Source organism: Puma concolor, chromosome C1, assembly GCF_028749965.1.
Source record: "Puma concolor isolate L17-30 chromosome C1, mPumCon1.1.hap2, whole genome shotgun sequence".
Taxonomy (NCBI): Eukaryota; Metazoa; Chordata; class Mammalia; order Carnivora; family Felidae; genus Puma; species Puma concolor.
The window spans coordinates 40,526,412-40,539,299 of record NC_141674.1 but is presented as its reverse complement, the minus strand read 5'-3'; the positions used below and the strand labels follow the sequence as shown (position 1 = coordinate 40,539,299).

General features: G+C 36.1%; 1 protein-coding gene across 3 annotated transcripts in view; it reads left to right on the top strand.

Annotated features, from left to right (window-relative positions):
* The window catches only part of FAF1 (Fas associated factor 1), a 514,886-nt gene that overhangs the window by 361,654 nt on the left and 140,344 nt on the right, over positions 1 to 12,888 (top strand). For all 3 annotated transcript variants that reach the window (XM_086716934.1, XM_086716936.1, XM_086716935.1), the window contains one exon: positions 10,036 to 10,190. In XM_086716934.1, the coding sequence (XP_086573060.1) occupies positions 10,036 to 10,190 (155 nt within the window). The remainder of the gene's footprint in view (positions 1 to 10,035; positions 10,191 to 12,888) is intronic.

The following is a 12,888-nucleotide window of genomic DNA, read 5'->3' as shown; positions in this document are numbered from 1 at the left end:
TGAAGATTTTTTTAATACGAAATTTATTGTCAAATTGGTTTCCCTATAACACCCAGTGCTCATCCCAACAAGTGCCCTCCTCAGTACCCGTCACCCACCCTCCCCTCCCTCCCACCCCCCATCAACCCTCAGTTTGTTCTCAGTTTTTAAGGGTTTTCTCTTATGTTTTGCCTCCCTCCCTCTCTAACCTTTTTTTTTTCTTCCCCTCCCTAATGGTCGTCTATTAAGTTTCTCAGGATCCACGTAAGAGTGAAAACATATGGTATCTGTCTTTCTCTGTATGACTTAGTTCACTTAGCATAACACTCTCCAGTTCCATCCACGTTGCTACAAAAGGCCACTTTCAACAATACCCAAATTATGGAAAGAGCCTAAATGTCCATCAACTGATGAATGGAGAAACTGTGGTTTATATACACAATGTTTATCTTTTTTTGAGAGAGAGAGACAGAGAGACAGAGCGCAAGCAGGGAAGGGGCAGAGAGAGAGGGAGACACAGAATCCGAAGCAGGCTCCAGGCTCTGAGCTGTCAGCACAGAGCACAACAAAGGGCTCGAACTCTTGAACCAGGAGATCATACCCTGATCCAAAATCAAGAGTCAGATGCTTAACTGACTGAGCCACCCAGGCACCCCTCCCTAGGAGTTTCCTAAAGATGGTTCTTTTTCTCCTTATTGCCTCCCTACCTCTTATTCCTGCTACCTCTGAATTCTGTACAAAAAAAAAAAGTGCCCTAGAGAGTGATTAAACATTTGTAATAACTAAAAACCAACAGCAATAAAAATCTCAGTGCCACGGTTTATCTCCCACATGAAGCGTTGTTCATTTCCTAGCATCCCCTTGGGAGACTGGGCTTTGATATCAGTAATCCTGTTACACCTCCTTAGATCTTGACTTCAGACCCAGTGCTGTTTCCAAATATTACACATAATTTAAGGAAACCAATGCTCAATTCTTAATTTCCCACTTAGTAATTCTGTGGCCCTAAACAAGTAATCAGCTTGTTTCTTATCTGGGGAAGAAAACCAAAAGGGAGATGATGATACAGTTTTTTTGAGGATTAAATAGGATGCTATCCTTAAATGCACCCAGCACTATGGCTAAAGTGGTGTAAAGCAATTTGGGACAAATTTGAAATGTTTGTAAAATAACAAAACTGATTTATTCATACAATTTATGAACTAATTCTAAGAAAGGAATTTTGAGAACCCCTATATAAGTGTTTACAGCACTAAAATAACTGCTTTGCTTTAACAATGTTTGTTATCAAGATTTATTACTTTACTTTAAAAAAATCAGCCTATTTTAAAGTAATGCTGTTTCCACTTCATGTTTAAAAATGTAAATACCATCACTGATCAATATTTTTCAAGAAAAATAATTTCTTCACAAATCTGAAGCTACAGCCGTAGTTGGTGAGTTTCTATCCCTCCATTATCCAGAAAAAATAGGCAAACAAACTTATTTGTGGTTTAGAAAATATGCTCAGTCTCTTCATTTTGTCTTTGTTTTCTTTTCAATTTAAATTCCTTAAAGTCAGGCATTGTCTTTAGAGTAATTTTCTATGACAGCTATGACAGCATCCTGCACATGTGTGAGATAAGAACTATGATGCTAATATAACTTTGCTACATATGTTTTCATTGTTGTAAAGAAAAAAAAGAAAGAAAATAATACAGGTACATTTAAAGTAGAAAACAAGTAACCGCATAGTTCCAAACCTGAAAATAATTACTATTAAATGTTATTTTACTATTAAATGTGTGGTTGTTGGTTTGTTTTTTGTTTTTTGTTTTTTGTTTTTTTTTTTAAAGAAAGACAAAACAAAAGCTGGGGAGAGGGGCAGAGGGAGAGGGAGAGGGAGAGAATCTTAAGCAGTCTCCACGCTTAGTGAGTAGCCTGAGTCAGGGCTTCATCCCACAACCCTGGGATCATGACCTGAGCTGAAACCAAGAGTCAGATGTTCAACCAATTCAGCCAACCTGGCGCCCGTTAAATGTGATTTTTTTTAAATCTCCAAATATGTATATCAGAAAACATGTTGATATGTTTTACATAAATGAAACCATACTAAATATGCTGTTCTGTAATTAGATGTTTCCACTAAATATCTTCCATAATATAAGAAATACAGATTAAAACTACACTAATACATCATTTTCACATATCATAATAGCAAAATTTTTTCTGCATATATACCTAAGCATAGAGAAATAAGATAAATACAAGGATATTTATTATAGCATTGTTTATAATAGCAAATAATTCGAAATATCTTAAATTTCATTCATACAGTGGAATACTATGTGACCATTAAAAACAGTGAAGTCACTTTATATATATTGATGTGGAATGATGTTCAAGATACTTTGTAAAGGGGAAAAAGTGAGATGCATAACTGTATATCTCCTTTTGTGCTATAAAGATTATGTGTGTACATAGATAGACTATTAAAATACACACACATACACACCAACCCCCTACTATGACTTTAACCATCCTGGGTCTCAAATATATGTAATATGGCACACCTGGCATTTCAGATAGATGTACATTTCAGTACTACAAATCCCAGTAGGCTATCCTCTCTGGGTTAAATAGACTGGACTACAAGCTAATAGTGAAGGCTCTCCCTGACCTTTGCATGAAGGCTAGACTAACAACCTCCATGTCTTCTTTTGCCTTCATGCCTACTTGGCCTTCTGAAAACAGGGTCCTCTCCTCTCTTCTCACTAAACAGGTGTACAAGATGGAGCTTTCTAAAGGACCAGTTAGGTCATTCACATTAGGCCAGTGTTAGTTACAGTCCCTTAAAGTATAATTCAGGGCCCACTGGAGTCTGTGAGAGTCTTTCTGATGGGCCACAAACTAATCCATAAATGGATATCTTTTCTTTAGATCAGTGTGGAGCCTGCTTGGGATTTTCTGTCACCCTCTCTGCCCCTCCCCCCACTCACATTCACTCTCTGGCTCTCTCTCTCTCTCTCTCACACAAAATAAATTTAAAAAAAAGAATTACCATATGCTTAGCCTTAGCTTATTTTTATAATTTACATTGTTCTACTGTGAAATCTGCCAGATAGTACTTGACAGTAGTAAAAAGTTACTGAACATGTTTACTCACAAATCATTAGAATTCCTGTGATTTTTCAGCAAGAATGCATTGTTATCAATATACTTTAAAAAGTACTGTTAATTTATCTTTAATTCTTTATTGATGTGGTTCCCCCACCCCCTGGAATGTGGAAATGATGTGATGGATAAGCTATGGGTTCTTCTTCTCAGTGGTCTAAAAGTGGGAAAAGAAGTATTTGTGTACCATTGCCTTTCAAACTGTGTACTTCACATTCATTCACATTCGTATTAGTCTGCCTGCTTAAGAGACCACAGGTTAACTAGGGGTAGTGTTATTCCTCTCAGAAGAGAAGATGATAAAATCCTGCCTGCGCTTTTATGAGGCTGCTTCTCCAGTCGTTGGTACTGCTTCTAGGTGTTCACCTGGAAAACCAGTGAGATGAGATCTTTGCTCTGGCCTGCAACTGCCTACTTTTCTTGCCTCCATACTCCCTCTCACAACCTCCCGAAAGAACTCACCTGCCTCTCTACAGTTTGTGATAATAGCCAATCACTTGAGCTTCTAATTTCCTTATTTGTAAAAACTTTAGTCACATGGTGGCCTTCCTCAAAAATACTTTATGACTTGAATGTTACACTCTGAACAATGAAAACTGATAAAGCTTTGTCCCAGTTAACGTTGGTCAGCTTTTTTATGAAGAGAGTTTGATTTTACTTTAGGCTTTTTTCTTGGTTTAACTGTGACTTTCATATGAGAATTCTCCCTGCATGAGGCTCAAATACATTTATGTTCTCAAGATTTCAGAGTGCTATCCCAACATCTGCTTCAGGAAGTGAGAGTAAAAAGACACCATCTTGGCATCACCTCACCTTCAATATCTGGCTGTTTCCTTTTGGAACCTCTCCAATTGGTCGCTGATTGTTGGTCCCTGAACTCAGCTTTGGGAACCAAAAATACAAAGTGTCATGACTTTTTCCACAAATCAATCTACACCGATTCTTCACTCTTTAAAAGTTATTAGCTTGGAGTTCTTTGAACATATCAGGCTACTAACATTACTGGGCCTTTTACCAAACTTTTCTCTTTGCTTTTTCTTCTTTTTATTCTTATTTTCCTTACTACCACCCAAATTTCAAATTTAGCTCAGGTATTCCCTTTATAACGAAGTAGCCAATCAAAGTTTATGCTTAAACCCTAGGACTGCCTCTGTTATAGGACTCATAGTACCACTCCCATCTAGACAGAGTGTTGAACTTCTGACCTCCAGAGCTATGTGGCACCCAAAGCACAAAAAAGTGAAGTAGCTTTCCCAAGGTCACATAACCAGGAAGTGACAAAGCAGGAATTTGAACCAAATGGCATGGCTTCATGCTGTCCGGCCTCTGTTCTCACCTGTACTTATCTTGAGTTTCAGTTGGATGCTGGGCTGGATCTACAAACATTCATATACAGGGATAGGATTATAGAAGTAGGCAGTGACTGGAACAATCCTAATTGGAGCCTAGATTTAAAACAGTAAATAAAACAGCTACAAAGGACATTTTGAGGTTGTCGGGGAAATTTGAATATGGACACTATATACTCGATGAAATTGTAACAATATTAAATGTCTAGAGTGTGATAAAAATATGGTCATGTAAGGGAATGACTTTGTTTCTCAGGATTCAGACACTGAAGTATTTAGGGTGGATGTGTCAAGATGTGTGTAGCTAAACAGTATAGTTTACTAAACAACAACTTTGAATGTTTCAGGGAAGGAAGCATACAATGAATGATAGAGCAAATATGGCAAAATGTTAATAATTGATAAATCTAAGTGAAGGATTAGTGTTTATTATTGTGTCAGGTCTTTGTATCAATAAACCATTCCCAGACTTAAAACCAAAAAAAGTAACAGTGATGGTGATTCTTAATGATGATGAAAATCATGATAGAAAAGAAGGAAACAAAGTCAGGTCCCAATATACATAAAGGAAATTATTTTATTTTTAATGTGTTTTAATTCTTACACTGAAAAATCTATGAACTACCATTTATAAAAATTATAGCAACTTTAAAATTACTAAATACACAGACTGGACTTTCTGGTACTCAAAAAGAAACTAGAAAACTTCCCTTTGAGTCCATCACCAAATATTTTCTGAGTGTCTGCTCTATGCTTGGCGTATTTTGAAACATAGCCAGCTCATTTCTTCCAGGTCTAATGTTCTATGGTTCTGTAATGCTAAGTGTCTAAATACAATAGTTCCTGTAACTCAAGGCCACATCACATTGGTTGCTGTCAGCCTGGCATTTTCCTAAGCATCAACTTAGTACCTTAGCTCTTGGATTTTACTTTATTTTATTTTTTAAACGTTTATTCATTTTTGAGAGACAGAGAGCAAGTGGGGGAGGAGCAGAGAGAGAGAGAGTGACACAGAATCTGAAACAGCCCCAGGCTCTGAGCTGTCAGCACAGAGCCTGATGTGGGGCTCGAACCCACAGACTGCAAGATCATGACCTGAGCTGAAGTTGGCCGCTTAACTGACTGAGCCACCCAGGCACCCCAGCTCTTGGATTTTAATGTGAAGATTAGTGAGGCCCTGAAGTCAGGGACACAATTTAGCATATAAACACTATTGCTAGTAGGAGAAATAGAGGAGCTTCATAATCTTTAATACATTTTCTTGGCTATCATTTCTTTTGAAATTGCTTTCAAATCCTTTATTTTACTTGGATAATTCTGGAATCTTCATCTTAACAACTACATTTCATTCAGCACTTACTTTGGGCCAGATGTTGTGAATAGGTACTATACCCACTTTATCCACAGTCCTTGGAATAAACACCCATCTTGCTCCATGGTCACACAGATGGTAAGTGCAAAATTGGATTTAGCACAGAGCTTTTTTACCTTTCCACTATGTTACCAAAACCTAGATCACAAAGAGGGAGTCTGAGGAGAGTGTAGCTGGTCTGCTTGCCTTTGTCGCCCAGACTTACACCCTCTGTGCCAAATTAGAAATACAAATAAAATGTAGTTTCTTTAATGTCCCATTCTTATCACTTATCTTATGGTACTGCAATTAAATTTTTGCTTCCCTATACACTGACAACCCCCCCCAACTCTTTGAAGACAAGGGAACTTTGTTTTATTCATCTTTATATTCTCAATGCCTAACACATAGGCACTCCGTAAATGTTATTGAACTGAATTATTAATGGACCAAAGGGAAAAATGGTTATAGTTATGGAAAACAAAACATTTTCTCATGCTTTTTCAATGTACTAGATGCCCTTTCTTCACAAAAGCAGTTTTCTGATATGCTGAACCCAGTTCTCACTGTTTGGACCTGTGTTTAATTGAGCTCAATAAAATAATCAGAAATCTGTGTCTGGGGCTTATTTAGCTGTGCCTGTAATTTAATCAAAGATTTATGTAGTCCATATTCAGTAGCATTTGCATATTATTAAGAGTTTTCTATTTTACTAAGTATTTCTGTCAAAATAGCAGAAGAAAAAATTTTTGTTGAAAGCATATTATGTTAGAAAGATCATTTTAAGATTATTCAGTTTCCCTTTTCAAAGCTACTATGGGCGTTCCACCCCCCCCCCCCCCACCCCCAGCCTGAAGATTCTCTTCTGATTACTCTTTTTATCATCTCCTTTCTCACAGTTTAGAGCTTAAAGTGAGAATTTTTTTTTAAGTGTGTTTTCCTGGCATCTCATGTTTAACAGTGTCAGGGGTTTGTGTCCCTGGAACGAAAACTGTTTCTCCAGAGCCTTTTTTCTCTCAGCTTCCAGTGAAAAGAGGGGCGAGGCGAGCCAGTCGCTTACCACAAAGCAATGCCACCACAAAGGAAAGATTAAGGGTTTAGAGAGAGGTCAATGTGGGTTTTTCTCTAACTAAACACTTTCCTAAAGTTTCCTTGTGGAAAAATAATGAAGTCATCTCAGAGTTTTTAAAGAATTTTTATTTCTTTTTCACCGTCTGCATTCGCTTGTCTTCTCAGCATGGATGTTTAATCTTCCTAGGCTTTGTGAATTGGCCCAAATGAATAAGTAGTGAGCTGTCTCTCTAGGAGCTAGAGGCTTATTCTAAGGGCCTAATCACTGAGTAAACACATCTTTGCCCTCCCTCTCACAACTGCGATATAATAGTCGAGATTCTAGCACAGTAACCTGGATATTGCAGGGACCAATGCTTTGAAATGCAGAGTGGTTGATCCTCCAAAACAGACAGTGCCTGATCTTCGCCTGCCTCTTTCTTCTTTTTTAAATTAAATATTGCCAAAGAGATGCTGTTTTATTGCTTGATATTGTGCATTAGTGCCCTGGATTTCCAAGTTTAGTTTCAGTCAACACTGTCGGCTGCACTTATAGGGAACTCTGCATGTTGGGTTTCTTAGTAGCCTCTTCGGCACATGTGTGTTTGGTTTGGAAGAGCATTTAAATTAAATCAGTGAGATAGCAATGTAAATCGCTAATCTCTTTCTCAAAGTCTAAATGTTCCATTGCAGCATTCTTGAGAGAAATGGGCGTTTTAAAGATTTAGCCATTGCCATTGTTTGCTTAGAAATATGCTGATTTAAAAGTGGACAGCTCTCTTGTTCCCAATGTCTCATTAAATGTAGTTGCTGAGATACGATCAAGCAGAATTAGAGGTTGACATCCCTCTGTCTATTCAGCTAGAGAGCTCCTAAGAAGAGGAGTTCTGAATTTGTTAGTGCTGCCAGGTTCATGTTCCTTTTCCTAAAGCAGATTTCTAGATTCTTTTGCTGAAAGTGGTTTGGCATTGCTGCTGCCATTTGGTATCTTTTTTTGCCAGCGGTTTGATAATCAGCATTCAAGTTTCTTTCATCAAACATGCTGAGACCCATGCTAGCTGTAGGGATGCAAAGACTGAAAGAGACCCAGTCCTCACCCTTGAGAGACTTTGTCTAGAGGGGAAACTGGTAAACAATGATAATACCAATGGGAAGAGATAGAGGCCCAGAAAAGGAAGCTGTTAGCTCTGCCTGAGGGAATCAGGGAAGGTTTCACAGAGGCATTTGCCTTGAGCCTTAAAGGATGAGTAGGAATTTACCAGATAAGTATCTCTCCCAACTGTGAATCTGATTACAAACTTCCTAGAAACCAGCTACTGTTACCTGCAGACACCAACATGGATGAAGAAACCCAGAGTCTGTCTTTTTGACCATTTTATCACCACTGCTTCCTACTAGTCCTGACACCGTATTTCAACAAATGCTTGTTGAGTGAATGATTAAATGAGTTGACCCATGGAAACAGCTACTATTGGAGTAACTGAGCTACTTATACTCAGGAATTCTGTCCTTATTCCCATTACACGTTGTCTCTGAGGCCCAGGAAGCACTGATGTATGAGCAGGGGCCAATCTGGCATCTTCATATTCTATGAGCACTCCAAGCCTTGACTACAGTGTGGTTGATTTTCCTGCTACTGCTGTAGTGCCAAAGAAAGAATACTAGGCTTAGAGTCTATCAATTTGGCTTCCAGTCCCAGATGTACTACTTACTTACTAGTTGTGGTAGAATTTAGGACAAGTCTTCTTTCTAAACCTCAGTTTTCTTATCTGCTAATAAACTTAAGAATACTATTTTACAGGTATATTCTGGGGATTAAAGTAGGTAAAGGGTGTGTAACTAATAGTGCCTCCTATTCATAGTAGATGCTTTTGGAATCTTAATCTACCTATGTACCTCTGGTTACCCTCATCTAGTACAAAATTTACCTTTGGAGGAAATATTTTAATAATTACATTATTATTATTGTTATTGTTATCATCATCATTTGGATTATTGAATAGGATAATTCCAAGCTTCAAATATCAATATCCTTTCATCAATATGAGCCTTACATTTCTCTGTAAATGTCCTCCCTTTTTTTGGAATCCCACACAGCAAGTTTTTCTTTTTTATCATCACATCCTTATTTAATATGAAGGGAGAAGACCCTAAGCTTCCTTAAAATTTTCCCTTGCCAGAATTTCACAGATTGGTTTGCATATTGTGTTTACCGTATTTTTTTTTTCCATATCATGGCAAGTGACTGTTTTTAAACTCAGCTCTTCTACAATGTAGCACCAAGAATTAGTCAATAACAATTTAGGCTCTTTAATCATCATCGCAGGGGGATGTTGTTAAAGCTGACATGTTGCAAATTATGTTGCTCAATTTCAGTTTTTAGTTTCAGTTATTTTATTAACTATCCATCTATGACAGAGGACGCTTTTAAGAGAACAAATGTCATTTCTTGATAGCAAGTTTTATCAAGCAAAGGGGAAAGAATAATGCACCATATGAGAAACCACAGTGGACATTTTCTGAAATATAGACTAGAGAGAATTCATGTGAACTACTTTCTACCATCTTTCCAGGGGCAATTAGATGTTACATGCTCTTACATAAAGACTTTAATATGAGAACACATTAAGGGCTTTGAAATTACTTGTGGAAGTAAAACATAACTTCATTTCAGACCTTTTCCCTTCAAGTAGAAGAGACTTCTCAGAGTTAAGATTAAAAACAAAAAAATACGTAAGAGACTTTGGGAATCATTCTTAATCCATATTTTTTCTCTGTACATAGTTGGATAGTTCAAAATTAATTTTCCTTTTATAAAGCATGTTTTAATATGAAGAATTGTAAATCCGTTTTATTTAAAGAAAATGCAATTCTATTGCATATTCTGCTACAGATAGGCTTGCACATGTTAACAGGGGTCTGTGACAGTCTATAAAACAGTATTATCATCCTAGCCTCTTTAGAGTATAAGGAAGCAAAGTTTATTCATATTAGTGAATGCTTTAGGAACTCTTAAGTGTCAGGTGCTCTTTTAGGTAGTAGCATTTAATTTTTGTCTTTGCTGTTTATATTGACAGATTATGCCTTTCCAAAATTCAAGAAATCTTATGTTAGTGAATATTTTAATTCATCTGTCTTTTCTCCTCTTTTCAGAGAAAGCTTCTTGCTATCTACCTCCACCATGATGAAAGTGTATTAACCAACGTGTTCTGCTCACAAATGCTTTGTGCTGAATCTATTGTCTCTTATCTGAGTCAAAACTTTATAACCTGGGCTTGGGATCTGACAAAGGACGCCAACAGAGCAAGGTAATACTGTTGTTACAAGTGGGGCTTCTATTTTTTAAAAAAGTTACTGTATTTGGTTTCTTATCATGAACATTTTCATCCTTAGCATTAAATTCTCTACCATTACATTTAATTAGATAAAAGGTATTTGTTGTAGCTAATGTATGCAGTTGTTTACAATTGTGAAAATATACCTCAATTTATAAAAGGTTTCTAAATCCAAGAGTAACCTGAAAACCAAAACCAAAATACCAAATTGTTTTTCATCTTTTTGCAGTACAACTGGTACAGTACATTTCCACCTACTGGATATTCTTAGGTTCTCATATGTTGTTGAATATTTAGAGAAAATCTATTTTTAATAATGTTCAGAAAAAGCAGAGCAAGTCTAACATAAAATCTTAGTAGTAAGTTTATTTTTTAATAATTCCAGTGAAGAAGGCAAGACATTCTGGGCTAGTCCATGGAGTTGGTAATAGCTTAACTCTAGCATATACTAATTGATGTAATCGCTTTATTGCACACATTCTTTTGCACACATCCATATTCTCAGTAGGAAAAAAAATCCCTTTCCTAGCTGTCAGGATAAATTTACTTAATTTGTTAATCACAATATCTATAAATGATGAATAATTCTTCATATTTTGCCTGTTTGAGTTTCCCATCTGAAATATATTTCATCATGTTTAATTACATGTGGCCATAACAGTCAGTGATGCTACTTTGGGTGTGTTTAACACAATCATAATCACAGGGTATTGGTTTATGAACAGGGAGATTAAGTTCATTTCAAGGCAAGCCTACTGTAGTTACCTAATTTAAATGATTATAGAACAATTAGAAATCATCTGATTTGTTTTTTTATTATTTTATAGCTCACTGAATTTTTGCTCATCATTTAGACTTTGTTTTATGTAATCTAAACCTGAAAAGAAGAATGATTCTTCCCTGAAATGTGAAGCAAAAGAATGTTGAAGCAATTTCTTCATCTAATACTTCATTTCTTTAAGCAAATGGTTAGGAAATTTCACAGGATGACTTCGTTCTGCATTGGAAATGTTCCCTGTTATACATAAATAAAGAACCTTTAGCACCTGTATTTGTTTAAATTAAATCAGGTTATTATTCACACTCAGTTAAAGGTGATGAAAAGCAGTGCCAAAAACAGATAAAAATGCAGCATCGAAGGTCTTTCATGAGGCAAAATACATAGACTGGAGACTTGGCTAAATCTTTTGCCATTCACTGGCAGTAAGGAATCTCCTCCTTTCCTTTTATCCACAACTTGATGGAGAAGGAAACACTATTTCTAAACCATCTGTAATGGCTAAGTTCAGCAGGCTACCTGCTGTTATTTTGTTCTATCCTCCATTTAATTCCTTAGTTCCTTTTATTTTACAATGACAAAAAATTGCAGTGTAGTTTCTTTTGAAAAACAGTGTTTGAGGGTTTTTTTTTTATGACTGGCAATCAACAGCCATGTAATTGCTTTGTTATGTTTTACCAAAGAAGTCTGTTAAGTAGCACAACTTTGATACACTAGTAATAAGAGTTTGCAGGTTACAGAGACACCTGTGGTGACCAAAGCGACAGAAGCTGCTTATTAGAAAGAGCCAGTACAGCTGTGTCCTATTAACTCCTTATGACACTTTTTTTAAAACACAAAATAAAGGCCTTGTTTAAGGCTTTAGAGCTATTTCTCAATGAATTGCAGGACCAACTGTGAGGTATGATAAGATATTTCAATCTACATTTTTAAAAATATGGCATCTCATTATTATTATTACATTCATGAAAATGAAAAGAAGTGATATTAAAGACTGAAAATAGAAACATCTAGGAATTTGCTTTAGTAAATATTTATACAAACAAGAAACAGGGCCAATGGGGCAAAAGAGAATTAACCATTTCTGGAATTTAAGATACTTGGCATCCTTACTCAAAATCAAATTCTATCCATATTACAAATTAAAAAGTATTTTAAGTTAAGGTATTATATTTCTCTCTATAAAGCAACAGAATCATGTAGATGCTTTTCATGTACATCTCCACATTATTATTGTCAAGGCAAATGGAAAATACATATTTTACATACCCAGGACGAAATTTCATTGGAATGACATATTCCTAAAATGGAGTAAAAGTAGATTTCCCTTGATATATTGAACTGCAAAAATATTTTAATTAATTAGACTTATTTATTATCACAGAAAAAGATTAGCTTAGCAACAATTTTCTTACCAACCGTCATCTAAATAAAATTGTCTAGTTGCATTTCCATCTCTATGATCTTACTTGTATTTTTAGTACCACATTTTGTCCAGAGGTGTTTGTCATAAACATTTATTGAATTATCCATTTGACACTATTAACACTGAATAACAAAACCTCAAAGTTTCACACTCAGTTCAGTAGAAGACCACTGAACTAATATTTATTGATCGGTGAGCTGTATTTCAAAAGTTGCTGTGCCATCATTTGCATATTACCAGAAAGCTAAAATATGACAGATTAATAGGTGAAAATGTAGAAGAGATTTCTACGCATCACAAACAAGATTGCTGTGAGTTTCGTATGACAGATGTAAAAAGTGTGGAAATAAATTCCTGGTGGATGGCTTGTTTCATCCCATATCTGGCTTTCCTAGTTCAAACTGATCACACAAATTTTTTAAATCCTGAGCCTATATGCTATTTAGTCTGGGTGACTCCTTAGTAGT